The sequence below is a fragment of the Engraulis encrasicolus genome, chromosome 4 (assembly GCF_034702125.1).
Source record: "Engraulis encrasicolus isolate BLACKSEA-1 chromosome 4, IST_EnEncr_1.0, whole genome shotgun sequence".
NCBI classification, from domain to species: Eukaryota; Metazoa; Chordata; class Actinopteri; order Clupeiformes; family Engraulidae; genus Engraulis; species Engraulis encrasicolus.
In genome coordinates, this window is record NC_085860.1 from 49217667 (window position 1) to 49232729 (window position 15063).

At 44.1% G+C, this 15063-nt stretch overlaps 2 protein-coding genes across 2 annotated transcripts; one reads left to right on the forward strand and one right to left on the reverse strand.

The window, feature by feature from the left end:
- Positions 1 to 890: 890 nt before the first annotated feature.
- LOC134447917 (ATP-binding cassette sub-family E member 1-like) lies at positions 891 to 4822 on the reverse strand. Its single transcript, XM_063197636.1, has 2 exons — positions 3480 to 4822; positions 891 to 2242 (listed from the first exon to the last, which is right to left on the reverse strand). The coding sequence occupies exons 1-2, from the start codon at positions 4621 to 4623 to the stop codon at positions 1587 to 1589; spliced, it is 1800 nt and encodes a 599-aa protein (XP_063053706.1). The 5' UTR covers positions 4624 to 4822; the 3' UTR covers positions 891 to 1586.
- Positions 4823 to 5146: 324 nt separating this feature from the next.
- Positions 5147 to 14752, forward strand: gcsha (glycine cleavage system protein H (aminomethyl carrier), a). The gene is made up of 5 exons (XM_063197640.1): positions 5147 to 5318; positions 6033 to 6112; positions 6693 to 6756; positions 7801 to 7932; positions 13950 to 14752. The coding sequence occupies exons 1-5, from the start codon at positions 5168 to 5170 to the stop codon at positions 14045 to 14047; spliced, it is 525 nt and encodes a 174-aa protein (XP_063053710.1). The 5' UTR covers positions 5147 to 5167; the 3' UTR covers positions 14048 to 14752.
- The last annotated feature ends 311 nt before the right edge of the window (positions 14753 to 15063 follow it).

Sequence of the window (15063 nt, forward strand, 5' to 3'; positions counted from 1 at the left end):
AATGCTGATATAAACTTGTCTTCCCGTAATAGGGATTCAATCTATTTTAGACATCTTTACAAAAGAAGTGCTAATATTACTTGGTCACCCAGTGGAGGTTAGAGATTTTGATGTCCCTGAGCACCGGGCCAGTTCACACGGTTTGCTAAAAATAGGTATACAGGAGAGCTAAACTGATAGTACACCAGTAGACATGAGTGAAGTTTTACAAACAAATCACATGAGGGTTACCTTCTTTAAAAAAAGCAACAGCCATAAATGAAAAAGACAACAGAACAAATGTCATGTTGCTGGTGCTCCTCATGAAATGGCATTGGCTGAACCTGATATCACCTCTTGCACAGAATGTGGAACCTCTGATGTCATGGAGGCAAAAGATGGACAAAGCATAGCCATAACAAGACTAAACACAAGAAGCTACTGTTTTTTGTTTTACTATGCCAGTCACACTAATCAACACCGTGTAAGAGACACACATCCAAGCAGAGTTGTAAAAAGTAGAGGTAGAATTACTCTTACAGATGTAATTACAACACTATAGAGGTATGATATTACAAAGTTGAAACCATGTAATATCATACCACTAGTGTTGTAATTATATCTGTAAGAGTACTTTTACTTTATACAACTGTCCAGCCAAGCCTCTGAAGACTTCATATCTCGCTAAATTCCACCGTAATATTAAGCTCAATCAGATGGCATCTCTGGCTCAATATAGAAGGCAGATTTAGGCCTATATATTTTTTTATTTGTTTTTTCTCATTGAAAATGCAGTCCAACAATCAGACTGTTCTGAATAAATAAACACACCACTCCTGTTACCATTACTTATATTGTGGACAATCTCCACAAGTGTATGTGTGTGTGAAGGAAACAAACAATCAGAAGCATTCTTAGCGTTCAGAACTTTTACTGTTCAATTGTGAAACATTAAAGTACACCTCTACATGGGGGGAAAAAAGCATTGCCTGAGCACAGAAAAGTAAAGGCTTAAGTAGCATCAGGTCCATGGTCTGTGGCCCCTTCTTGGGCACACAGCTGAGCAGCAGGTGAAGGTGTCCTCTCTTCTTTGAACAGCATAGCATAAGACAGTGTTTCTCAACTGGTGGGTCAGGAGGGACCCAAAAGTGGGTCGCAGAGGGGTCCTGGGAAGGTCGTGGAAGTGGTGTAAAGATGTATTAATTTCCTCTTTTATGGACAGTCTCCAAATTGAGACAAGATGCAGTAATGAAAAAAAAAAGACTGTCATGAGGGTGACACATTGCTAATATCACTTTCCACTAGTTGACAGATATGTTGTATATGTTGTATTTCAGCATAAAATACAATTGCTGATACAAAACATACTGTATGTATGCCAGCAAATTATATAATATTTTTTGATAACTAGAATAAAGTGGCCAGTTTCCCGTCAGCGTAACAAAATACGGGGTCTCAATGTAATGTCTGTGGAAAATTGTGAGTCCCAAGACTACTCCAGTTAAGAACCACTGGTATAGGCTATGGTTTGCTTCGTGGTGCTGTAGAGGGATGGGTAGAATGGCACCTTAATGGTCAGATTGATACGGAAAGGGAATGTAATGCAGCTAGTCATCCAGGAAAAAGTAGTTTCCAGACCTCTTCTGCTCTGTATCCTTGATGGAATTCAGTTTGTTGATCCTTGGTCGGAAGTTGTTGGGGTCTCGACGGAAGGTGATCTCCAGCAGCGACAGGAACTTGTTCATGCCAGCCAGGAGGGTCTGTGGTGTGTTTGCGACGGTGTTTCTCGATGGAATTCCATCGAAAACGATGACTCGGTCGGCGAGGTAGGTGGCCATGATGAAGTCGTGCTCCACGACGAAAGCTGTTTTCTTGGCGTGGAGGATGAATCTTTTGATGACCCTGGCAGCCATGAGACGCTGCTCGGAGTCCAGGTAAGCGGACGGCTCGTCGATCAGATAGACGTCTGCAGGCTTGCCCAAGCACAGAGCCAGCGCCACTCTCTGCAGCTCTCCTCCGGACAGGTTTTGGACATCCTGGTCGATGATGCACTCGATCTGCATTGGCTTCATGACGTCTGTGACGAACTGCGGATGCATGTAGGCGTCCCTGATCTTGTCGTGCATGAGTGCGCGCACGCTTCCTTTGAATTTGGGGCTGATCTTCTGGGGTTTGTAACTGACGTTCAAGATGGGCACCTCGCCTCCACCATCTGGTTTCAGTCCTCCAGCAAGCATTCGGATAAATGTGGTCTTGCCAGTGCCTGAAAAAAAACAAACAAACCAACAACAACACAACAGTCAGTCACTGCCTCACAAACAACACCTGTCAACCATTTTAAATGCCTGATGTCTATCTATCTACTGCAGGGGTCAGGAACCTTTTTCATGGAGAGAGCCATAGACAGCATTTTTAAAAAATACATTTTTATGAGAGCCATACCATTTTAAAAACACATTTCAATTAAGCCCAGCAATTTTAGAGTGTACTGTCAAGTTATTGCTTTTATTTTTAATAACAGGTAAGTATAGGGTTGCCAACTGTCAACTTCATTTTGACAGTTTGTGTATTTCTTAGATGTATTTTCCTGCATTTTAACACCTTTTAACCCCCCTTGTCCTGTTTCAACTCAATATGGAACCCGTACTTCTATTTATAAATACTGGACGATTCCATATTTCAAAGTATGGTTAAGTAAGAGCCATATACAGTTCCTAAAAGAGCCACATGTGGCTCTAGAGCCATAGGTTCCTGACCCCTGAAGTACTGCAGTGGTCTCCAATTATTTTTCTCCAAGGGCCAAAATATGTAGATCAGGTGAGGCTGCGGGCCGAACCAACGCCCCAACCCAATGAAACACAAGTTAGATGCCTGGAGAACAGATTTTTGCTTTACCATTTTTCCCTCTTGTCAATGTTTTTGTTATGAGACTGTTGGCATAAGATCTAACTCTCTGTGAATGCTTTGGAGAGATATGACCATGCGGTTTTACTGATAGAAAATCACACACATTTATGTTTTCATTTGTTCTGACCTCATGGCGGGCCAAATGTTTGCCATGCACGGGCCGGATTTGGCCCACGGGCCTTAGTTTGGAGACCAAGGCTCTACTGTCTATTGTTGAAGTCTGTGTGCATGTCATGTACAGTGTGGCTTTGTATCAGTGGGTAAACGTTTTAGTAGTAGCACACGCAAGGGTGGTGAAACCACAGCTGATGCCATTATTATAGGCCTATGGATTAAATGATTTTTGATTATTTTAGTGGATTACCGGTACCGAACATAATCATTATATTTATAGGCATGAGCTGTGGTGGTTGTTCCCCTGACATCTGATCCCATAAAACGTCATTCACCCTTGAATATAGTCTATGCAGTAAGTCGGTCTTATGTAGGAAAATACATGTTGATATTGAGAGTCAATGATGGTGCACCTGTGCCTTATTATAATCCAAAAATACAATGTGATTGATAACAGTACACAGAGAATCCACACTCACCATTCTCTCCCAACATGACCATGATCTCAGAGTCGGTGAACTCCCCCTCCACGATGGCCAGCTCGAAGTCCCCCATGGTCTTCTTCATGTTGGGGTACTGGTAGCGGCACATCTTCTTGATCTCCTCCTCAGTGGCGGTCTCGGCCACTTTGAAGACCAGCGACGTCTCTCGGAAGCGAAGGTTCTCGGTGGGAACGTAGCCATCCAGGAAGATGTTGATGCCTTCCCTGACGCTGAAAGGCATGGTCACCACTCCGTACGCACTGGGCACGCCGTAGAGACAGCAGATGAAGTCGGACAGGTAGTCCAGCACACTCAGGTCGTGCTCCACCACGATGATGTACCTGTCGGGAGTGATGAGGGAGCGGATGGTGATGGCGGCGTTCAAACGCTGTTTCACGTCAAGGTAACTGGAAGGCTCGTCAAACATGAAAATATCTGCAGCCTGGATGCACACCACAGCACAAGCAAAGCGCTGAAGCTCCCCTCCAGACAGATCCTCCACGTTCCGTTCCCTCAGATGGGTCAGATCGAGCATCTTACAGACTGAGGTTTCTGTTTTGGTGTCATCCTTTCTGCTTAGAATAGAGCCAACGCTCCCCTTGACGGTCTTCGGAATCTGGTCCACGTATTGGGGTTTCACGATAGCCTTCAGGTCATCCTCCAGGATCTTGGTGAAGTAATTCTGAAGCTCAGATCCTCTGAAATATGTCAGGATTTCTTGCCAATCTGGTGGTGCGTCAAATTTTCCCAGGTTAGGCTTCTGTTTCCCAGCCAGAATCTTGAGCGCAGTTGACTTCCCGATACCGTTGGTGCCTACCAGCCCCAAGACTTCGCCTGGTCGGGGGATAGGCAACCGATGCAATTTGAAGGAGTTGGCACAGTATCTGTGAGTGGTTTCTTTCTCCAGATTGCTTGGCAGGTTAACGATAGACAAGGCCCCAAATGGACATTTCTTGATGCAAATGCCACATCCAATGCAGAGGGATTCCGAAATCCACACAATTTTAGACTGGCTGGTCACTTCTATGCATAGCTTACCCATTCGAACAACTGGGCAACTTTTCTTGCACTCCTGTCGACATTTCTTTGGCTTGCACTTGTCATGGTTGACGATTGCGATTCGAGTCGGTTTTTCCGACATTCTGCCTGCCTCCCTTCAGTACAAGACAGATCAGAGTCCTTTGTCCGAACTGGGACCTCACGAACCGTCGTCTGAATTCCTCCAAGTAACGTTATCAATAACGGTTTTGACTGATAAAAAACAACTCTTCGAAAGCAACGTGGTGCTCTCTCTGAACAGCTAAAAAGCCGGGGAGGAAGAGGCGCTATTGCCATAGAAATAAACACATGATGTCGCGTTGATCACGTCTTTGTACTGGAATGAATGGCTAAAGGTAAATCGCCGCCATCTTTAGTCGGCATATTGTTGCCATCAATTGGTGGCAAGGCATTGCGCATATTATCCTGTAGGCGGCGGTAACATCTATGTAAAATATCAAGGTACCGACACAATAAGGCGGCGCTTCCTTTGGGACATGCTCATTTGCTGAAAACGGCACCTCGTGCTCTATGGTGCAATGGCGCCACGCAAAACGCGCATTGACGTCATGCAAAACGTCGAGATTACCACGTGACATCAAAGACAAGTGCGTCATCGTCAACTTTTTAAGACGTAGCCGGGAAAGATGGCGGCACGCTTGGCGATGCGGTGTGTCTTTGCACAGTTGTCTTCTGTGCTTCCAGGGCTGTCAAAATCAAGTGTCTTTTCGCATTCTCGTATCGTATCGCAGGCATATCAGCAACGACCCCTTTCTACTTCCCCGCGACTTTGTGCAGGTAAAGGGTTGGCTCATTAGGCATGGTGAAATCATCGCCCTTCTCCCTCTCCGGCTAATTTAGGACGCGGATGCTCCACTGTTACTTGTTAGCTGTTTAAGTTTCCTAGGATGCCGTGTAAATCTCTCCTTTGCTTTGTGGCGGTTTTCTGTGACCATGGCCAGTCTGTCTACCGTCGTATGTGCTTTAAATGCGAAACTCGTTCACAATTTGTGCATAAACTTTGATTGAGTGTCAGTGGGACGGCTGCATAACCATCAACAACTTTACAATGATGTTAGCAAGCTAGGTCTAGCTGAATGTCACGAGCTAACCCACGTAAAGTGATGTATGATGGAGGCGCTATTTTAAAGTTGAATTTAAGTCAGAAGGTGAGCTGCGTTTAACATTGTCCACTGTCTATTTCTGTTTTCTAGTGCAAGTTCCAACACACTAATGTCATCCCGTGAAAGCCAAACCACCAGAAGAAACATTTGCTGATAGACAAATGAATGGTTGTACAACTGGCAACTCTAAATATGGTTCAATTTGACCTAATTATAATGAACTGACATTACTTAAACTTTGGGTAAGACTTGCTGTTTGGAACGCTTTCAAGTGGGAGGTAGCTGCCTCCTGGTTGCATTGGGAAGCTCCTACCGCAGGGGACTGCGACATTGCAGTGTTGAATGCACCTGACCATTGTCGCATGTTTGTTTGTTATTGTTTCCCCAGCACTTAAATACACGGACAAGCACGAATGGGTGCGAGTAGACGGGGATGTCGGAACTGTGGGCATCAGCAATTTTGCTCAGGTCAGTGGATGGCCCATCACTGTAGGAACCCTGTTCTTCGGATCTCTAATGCTGCATTCCCCGAGGGTGGGAGATGGGATATTTCTGACCTTCTGCATGCTGAATAGCATTGGAACGCCTGTTGAAACGGAATCTTCAAGTCGCAAGCTAGGGTCAAATCGAAGTACCCCGACTTAGAAATCGTGACGTCAACACCGCAATGACCGTGTACAGTGATAGAAATAGTTTAAATTTGACTTGCTGGTTGGAACACTTTCAAGTGGGAGGTAGCTGCCTTCTGGTTGCATATTGGGAAGCTCCTTCCACTGGGGAATGCGGCATAAAGAATACTGAATAGCCTGCACTGTTCCTGTCTGTTGTTGTTGTCTTGTGTCATTGTCACTGTACTGTGTGGTGGTGTTGTAAGCCTCTGATTTTTTGTACTTGCAAACAAATCTGCCTTTAGGTATCAATAAAGTTACTTTACCTTAATCCTAATCCTTAGGACAAGGCTATCGTCCTTGCCACATTTGATCAGGTCCAGTAATGGGTTTGTAAAAAGAATGGAAACCTTCTCACTATGTTTTCTCTTGATAACCAGGAAGCACTTGGAGACGTGGTTTACTGTGGCCTGCCAGATGTCGGAACACAGCTGTCACAATCAGGTAAACCCCTTGGGCAACAGTAACCTACAAACACTGCTTTTAAAGTGAGTGTGGGTGCAAGCAGGGCTCTAAATAAACACCAGCCAATCGGCCAAATTCTGGTGAAAATTCTGGTGGTAGAGCTGACCGACGTACTAGCCACTTTGACCCATTAGTGAGTGTGTGTTTGGCTAGTAAGATTAATATCTACTTGCCATTTTGGCTGGTGATGAATAAAAGTTAATTTAGAGCCTTGGGTGGAAATCAAACTACTACCTCTCTTGGCTACTTCTGGCCCCTTGCCTCTGTGTTGCTCGGTAAAGTTTCCGTGCTGTCAACAAACACTGAGCAACTTATGGGGGGGGGTTCCTATCCTTTTCAACATCTTGAGGCCACAGAAAAGGACAGGAGGAAATAATTTGACATGCACCCTGTGTGTCTTGAAGTGTGAGTGTGTGAGAGAGACACGAGTTTTGTTTGACTTGACTCCCTTTGATGCCCATTGTTGAGTGTGCAACTATCTCCTCGAGAGAGACTGCTTTATGAATGAGTGGCTCATGGTGAATGGAGGAAGTATTTTTACTTTAATTGTCTTACTTTAATTATCTACTTTAATACTTTTCAATGGTATTCTATTCCTGTTGTTTGTGAATCTGAATGGAATCCGTGCCAGTGCCATCAGTGCTGTCCCACAGTGTTCCTAAGTGAAAGCCCGATTGGGAAACTCCAACTGCCATTGTCATTGTGACACAGCACTCCACAACACACAAGTGTTCGCTGCACACAACGAAATAGCATTTTATGCGTCACCCGTACAAGGGGGCAGCCCCCAATGGCGCCCCAAGGGAGCAGTGTGGTGGGACGGTACCATGCTCAGGGTACCTCAGTCATGGAGGAGGATGTGGGAGAGCACTGGTTAATTACTCCCCCCACCAACGTGATGGTTTGGGAGTCGGACCGGCAACCTTTGGGCTACAAGTCTGACGCCCTAACCGCTTACCCATGACTGCCCAAAGTTTTTAATGACACTTGAGCTTGACCTGTTTTCCTGTGTTGTGCCTGTAGATGAGTTTGGCGCTCTGGAGAGTGTGAAGGCCGCCAGTGAGCTCTACTCTCCGCTGACGGGAGAGGTGGTGGAAGTCAACGACACGTTGGCTGACAACCCCGGCCTTGTCAACAAGTCCTGCTACAAAGATGGTAAACCCATATCGTCTGTTGTGTGGTCTTTTCCCCTATTCACATAGTATTATACAGAATTATAGTATTATTATATTATATTATACACCGTATTATATACAGAAGTATTACCTGTGGACCTCTGGTAATTGCAATCTACCGCATTACCTCTGTGGCTCCGTTTTATATTAATTCATTTCACCATATCGTCGTGTCAGCGTCTTGCAAGCTATTTACGTTTACAAAGTTTCTGTCCTCTCAATAAAAATAAATATTACCTGACAAATTACGGACATGGCGCACTTGCTCAGGACAAAGAACTGTGGCTTTGTCCAGAATTATTACACATTACCAGAAGTCCACAGCAGTGCTTGATATTATTACTATTAATAATAATAATAATAATAATAATAATAATACATTTTATTTTGAGCGCCTTTCAAAATATCCAAGGACACTTTACAATAAAAAAACATACATAACAGTAGGGAAAGTATAATAAAGCTACAGTGAATTAACAAGAGGAGGGTAATGAGAGTAATTAAAATGCAAAAATAAGATAAAGGAAAAAAAAAATACAATAAAAATAAATCTTTTAAAATAACAAAAAGAAGTAGAATGAAAATTGAAAATAAAATAAAAATGAGGGAAAAAAAGATTAAATCTGTAAAATAGAAAATAAACTGAAAATGAAGTGGAAGTGCCTGTCAGTAAAATTTAAAAGCAGAAGTGAAAAGGTGTGTCTTCAGCTGAGTTTTGAAAGTGGACCGTGTAGAACACTGTCGAAGTGAGAGTGGGAGAGCATTCCAGAGTTTGGGGCCAACAGCACTAAATGCCCTGTCGCCCATGGTGCGCAGGTGTGTGGAGGGAACTGTAAGGAGGAGTGAGTCAGTGGAGCGTAGTGTGCGGGTGGGATTGTATGGGGTGAGGAGACTTGTGATGTAGGAGGGTGCAAGGTTGTGCTGGGCCTTGTATACGAGGAGGAGAATTTTGAAATGGATACGTGAATGGATAGGAAGCCAGTGTAATTGATAGAGGATAGGGGTAATGTGATGCCAGGGTCTGGTGTGTGTAAGTAATAGTGGTGTGGATCGTCAATGATCTCACGATTCAATCCAATTACGATCCGGAGCGATTCGATTCGATCCGATCCGATTCAACGATGCATTGCGATGCGCAGGGACGGAGCACAAGTTTGTGACGGGGTTATGTCGAGGTCCTCTACCCATACGCTATGCTTGATGTTACAAACGTCTAGCCTAATTGTCTGTTATTGTTCACAACATTCGCACCCCACTAGGGCTGAGCTCAAGCATTAATATTATTGTAATGTGCAATTAAAGAAAAAGAAAGAGGCGACTGTGTGGGCGCAACCGCAGCCAACAGTAATTCGTTTGTCAACCACCTTATCCAAATCGACCTCAATGCCCTCCTCCCATAGATTACTAACACATTCTATACCTCCTCCATATCCAAGACAACTGTCACGACCAAGACGCGCGGCCCCATCCTTGTCCGAAACAGATTCATTTTTAAACAGCCAGCCTTCTCGTCGATAGGCTATGGTTCCGCTTTGGCAAGGGTGAAACTGCCGTGTGGAAACGGCCGGGGATCACTGCGTGCATATTGGCTATTCAATTAATGTGATGAAGGATTGTCAAACTTTAGATGCTGCATGCCACGAAAGGGGCAATTTTTCGGGAGCAGTAAAATGTTTAGGGGTCGGGGCAGGAGGGAGGAACTGAACAGTTGTCAAATAACTTGGGCCCTACTTGACTATTTCCTGAAATCGGCAACCTACTGTAGGCGATATACACACTGGCCCAGAATATGTAGCCTATCTGCTGAATAGCCACTGCGCAGGGCTAACCACCAGATAAGCATTTCACGAGCTTGTTAGTTCAATGCAATTTGATAAAGTTGGTTGCGCACCAATGCGTTAAAAAGGATTCATGGGGGAACAACGCATAATACAAAAAAAACCTCAAAGCCTACCTTAGCGCTTAACCCATTATTGTCTTACCAGAAGTTCTGTTATATCAACGAAGCTTGTTTGATTTAATCAACGTAGATCCATGCAAACAAATATTTGACTGCCGCATGCCTTCACGTCGCGACCAGTATAGACACCTGACCTGACTTCAGCCAGTCTCGCCCCCCTCCTACCGGCAAAGCTGCGCTAGAGGTTACATTTCGAGGGCTTAGAGCCAGAGGGGCGTAAGTGGCATTTTAGCTCTAGTTCTAATGCAAACACGAGCGCGGGGAGTTTTAACTGAACCGTGTGATGAACAGCATCACCTGTTTTAGGCTATCATTTATTAATCCCGAGGGAAATCAAGGACAATAGGCCTATATATTTTTTGTAAACGCATGGGTCTAGGCTATTTTGTGTTATCAGTGTCTCGGAGGTTGGTATCTTAATTTGCAAATATTTGGTGCCAGTTTCTCGACCTAAGATGGATGCTATAAGAAAAGTAACCAGATGGCAGTAAAACGCCTGCAAATTATTACATGTGTGATCGACTCGAAAAATGAAACCAAGCCGTGTTATCCCATTCGTTCACAACGGGGGAAATTTAGCATGTCACCCATCATTGAAATGGGCACCAAGGGCGAAACTTTGATTTTGACATTGGTGGGAACACTAAAGTGCTCCAAGACAAAGATTCCAGAAGCTTTTTTTGCATAATCAATCATAGGTGCATGTCATGCGATGTAGGGCACAGTCTATGAATATGGTCATTGAAAAAAAGGTTGACAGAAGCGGTTTGCCTCCCTTAAAACACCGCTGATAAACAGACTTCTGACCAACTTTGAGTAAAGTAAATCAAATTAATTGTTGGCTATTAGGCCTGCGAATGCATGACTAAAATACATTTTTTAAAAAAATATGAAATAGCCTACACAGACAACAACGGAAGGATTTGTCTATCGTAACCTGCCGTCTCTGATACAATATTAAGTTAGTGGTAGGCCTACTGATGACTCCTTTATCGGAGTGAGGTAATGAAATGCGAAAATCCTTCCCCCCAAAAATATTGTTTTACAAGTAAAACTGTTGTTGGCAGCTGAGTTAGTCTGAGGTAAGATGGCAGCGCTGTTCCCTGATTTCCGGCCACAGTTTAGAAAGCCAACTTCACTGTTTTCTCCACGGAGGCGGGGATTCGGCAAGTCGAAGCAATGGGTGCGCGCAAGGACGCTAGGTTAGAAAGTTAAGGGGCGGGGTTGTCCGGCCGAAGTCCGGACAGCTGGTCACCCTAGGAGAGAGAGAAAGAGAGAGAGAGAGTGGGCAGCACCAACCCTTTGGCTGTAGTGATGCACGCGCAACCGAAATTGGAAGAAAAGACAGGGAGGAAGGAGAGGCAAAATGGGAGGTGCGGGTATGATTTTTTAAAAATGTATTAATACACAGGATCGATCCGGCTAGTGGCCGAATCGATGCTGAATCGTCAATGCCCTGGATCGCGATCCTTTGCCGCATCGATTAGTTTTGACGGCCCTAGTAAGTAATCTAGCTGCTGAGTTTTGAATGTATTGAAGACGGTTAATCAATTTAGTAGGGAGACCAGTGAGTAGGGCATTGCAATAATCTAATCTGGAGGTTACGAAAGCGTGAATGAGGGTCTCAGCAGAGGTAGGGGTAAGAGAAGGGCGGAGTCTGGAGATCGGTCTATGGTGGAAAAACACAGTTTTGGTGAGGTGTTTAATATGGGATTCAAAGGAGAGTCGATGATGACGCCCAGATTTTTTACTTCAGAGGAAGTGGAGGTAAAATAGTCAGGGATAGAGAACTGAGAAAGGTTTATCTTTTTAAGTAAAGATGGGGTGGCGATGATGATGGCTTCGGTTTTGTTTTGATTAAGTTTAAGAAAATTTTGGGTCATCCAGTTACTAATTTCGTTGAGGCAGGTTGTTAAGTTAGCGAGGGGGAGTGGATGGGAGGGTTTAGTGTGTATATAGATTTGGGTGTCATCTGCATAACAGTGAAAATTTAGGCCATGTCTTCGGAGAATGTTACCAAGGGGAAGAATATAAATGATGAAGAGTAGGGGGCCTAAAACTGAGCCTTGTGGAACACCATGTGTGAGGAGTGAATTTGGAGACCGGAAATCACCAATAGAGACAAACTGCTCTCTTCCAGTTAGGTAGGACCTGAACCATGAGAGTGCAGTACCAGTGATGCCCAATAGGGTTTCCAGCCTTGTGAGAAGGACGTTGTGGCAGACTGTGTCAAAAGCAGCTGTTAAATCAAGTAGCAGGAGGATACTGAAATGTCCTGAATCTGCAGCTAACAAAAGGTCGTTGGCACTCACGAACCGGCCAAAAATGGGTAAAACTTAGTTATGGCAAGTAATCATTTTCATGTCACTAGCCACTTTGGTAGGTGACTTATTCTGGGTATGCTGTGTCTGAGTTGCATATCCTGTTTTTGCCCCTCATTCAGATCCCATTTTGGTCCTATATACTGTAGGTAGTTTAATTTAACACACTTTGTCAAGTATGGCAGGTAGCAGGCTTCACTGAGGTTTCTTGATTAAATTTTGAGGGTTTATGACCAAATAAAATACTTAGAATCAAAGAGAAAGGGGTGCACCTGGCATCAAACTGTTCTTTATTTTTGTGCACAGACACTGTTGCACACTGAGGGAGGCACACTGCGAAACGCGTCTGCACACATGAATAAAGGAAACTGTTTGATGCAAAGTGCGCCCCTTTCTCTTTGATTTAACAAACTATGTTCATTGCACTGATCATATTCACTATCCCTTCATTTTCTGAGCTTAGATGTATCACAGTAAAGAAAATATTTCTATGAAAATGCTAACAAAACTGTGGCTAGTAGGAAGGCTGGGTGGATCCTGACTCTGGAAAACCACTAGCCACTGTTACCACCAGTGAGCCAATTTCAATGTGCTGTTGTATTGCTCATGCTACCCTTGACTTGTCAGTACCCGGTGACGCGGCATTTTTTGGCTCAGCCCTTTCCGAGATATGAGTTATTCTAATGGGGGAAACTTTTGTTTACATTTCAAAAAAACATTTGTATTAATTCCCAAAAACATCCAAAAGGTTATGCAACATCAGCAGACAGCTAGCAAACAGCGATACCTTTTGGGAAAATATTTGGAGTAGGTCTATACTCATTTTAAAAAAATGTAAACAAAAGTTGGCCCCATTAGAATAGCTCATATTTCGGAAAGGGCTGGGCCACAGTTACTACTCATCCTGTGCAAATCCATCTTTTGTGTTACTTAAAGTGATACTGTCCCATTTTTGGAAATAAGCTTATTTGACACCTCCCCTTGAGTTAAATAATAGGGTTTTACCGTTCTCCTGTACTTTCAACCATTCTCTGGGTATGGCAGTGCAGATTTTACCTTCATGCTAGCAGTTAACATTGAGTCCTATGAGAGCAGCTGGCGGCTAACTGGTCTCATAGGACTCAATGTTAACTGCTAGCTTGGAGGCAAAATTTGCACTGCCATAGCTACAAAACGATTCAAAGTGCTAAAGAACTACAACCCTCCTGTTTTTGTTGTGTATGCATTTGTCATACATTCTTTCGTATGTGTGGCTGTTTTATCGTAGCCTGGTTCACACCAGACGGTGTGTGTGTAGCTTCGGCACCACCTGGCGGAGCAGAGCTACACACACTACCGTCTGGTAAACTGCAATAGAGCACACTCCGTCTCCAGCCAGAAAATAGACGGAGCATTTATTGCTTAAATATAAGCGGTAACTCACATTGAGGAGTCTCAAGACAGATAAGAGACTATATTGACTCTTTAAAGATTAACAGGAAGGTTTTTGAAGGAATTTGTTGGTGAGGAGGCCGTGCAGAAGCAATAAATTCTCAGCCTATTTTCTGGTTGGAGACGGAGCGTGCTCTATGGCTGTGTACCAGACGGTAGTGTGTGAAGCTCTGCTCCGCCAGGGGGCGCCGAAGCTACACATACACCGTCTGGTGTGAACCAGGCTAGTTTTATCGGTATGTGTGTTCATGTTGTGCATGTCTGTCTGTGTCTGTTTTGATTCAGGGTGGCTGATGAAGATGACCATTGCTAAGCCTGACGAGCTGAAGGCCCTCATGGATGAAGCTGCCTATGAGAGATACATCAAATCAATTGAGGACTAGAATGTTTGTAGATATTGATATTGGAGCGTGTTGAATGATGTCTCAGGTTTGTTTGTTTGTGTGTGTGTCTACAACCTGATGGACTAACATACTTGAGACCCTAAGTGGTAGCAGAGGTTCCGTTGTTGCTCTTATCATGTGGAGCATGCTCTCTTGACCCTTGACCCTAACTGGAGACTGACTGTGTGCCAGTAACTCCCTTTGCCAGGTGACAAAAACACTCCAGGTTGCAACTCCAAACCACATGCCTTCAGGCAAGAAAGATATTCTGCACATACAATCAATCCCACACCAAGCTGCTCACGGACTGCACGCACATTTATTATTTCGCCTTTGATCATCCACCCTGGATACAGACATGACTGGGATTGTTTGCAAAGAAACTCCCCTTGTGTGTCAGGGAACTTGACACTTTTTTCACTGTTGTTGAGGGCCTGGCCTGAACTGTAGACACTGGGTACAAATGTTCTCTCCAAACTTGTGTCCTTTCCTCTGTGCACTGGCCTCATAGTCGACTTGTTTTACGTCCAGGGACAGAGAAAAGGACAGGAGTGGAGAAGTGATGCGCACCCCAAGAAGGGGTGTTTCCCTGTTACCCTCCCAAGTGTAATGGGTGGTGGGAGGGGCATCTGATGTCACTCAGACTGAACTGCTGTAATGTATTTGTAGATAGGTACTAACTGAATTAAAGACTGATAAACTGAATGTGTGCATCTGTGCGTGTGTACTGGGATGAAATCACTCAGACTTGGGGCATCATTGGTAGAAAATGGAGTTTTAATATTATTTGTCTCAAACAGAAGGGCACAGCAAGATCCACTTCTCACAGAAACATTAACACTCAAGAAGGCATAACATGTTTTACAATGCAGCTGCAAATATACATTATATTTTAGAAAATATTCTGTAGTTGTCAACAAAGACATCCAAACTGATTGGATGGTGTAAACATTTTACTCTGACAGTACATGACCACTTGATGGGCAGCATATGGGTAGCTCTAATGAAATACAAAA

What these genes read in the sequence shown, in the direction of transcription:
- LOC134447917 (XM_063197636.1), bottom strand. Translation starts at nt 4,623, where the DNA reads ATGTCGGAAAAACCGACTCGAATCGCAATCGTCAACCATGACAAGTGC. An exon ending in GGTCATGTTGGGAGAGAATG is followed by an intron (nt 2,243 to 3,479) that starts GTGAGTGTGGAT and finishes GTTTTTTTTCAG; the next exon opens with GCACTGGCAAGACCACATTT.
- gcsha (XM_063197640.1), top strand. Translation starts at nt 5,168, where the DNA reads ATGGCGGCACGCTTGGCGATGCGGTGTGTCTTTGCACAGTTGTCTTCT. An exon ending in AACACAGCTGTCACAATCAG is followed by an intron (nt 6,757 to 7,800) that starts GTAAACCCCTTG and finishes TTGTGCCTGTAG; the next exon opens with ATGAGTTTGGCGCTCTGGAG. An exon ending in CAAGTCCTGCTACAAAGATG is followed by an intron (nt 7,933 to 13,949) that starts GTAAACCCATAT and finishes GTTTTGATTCAG; the next exon opens with GGTGGCTGATGAAGATGACC.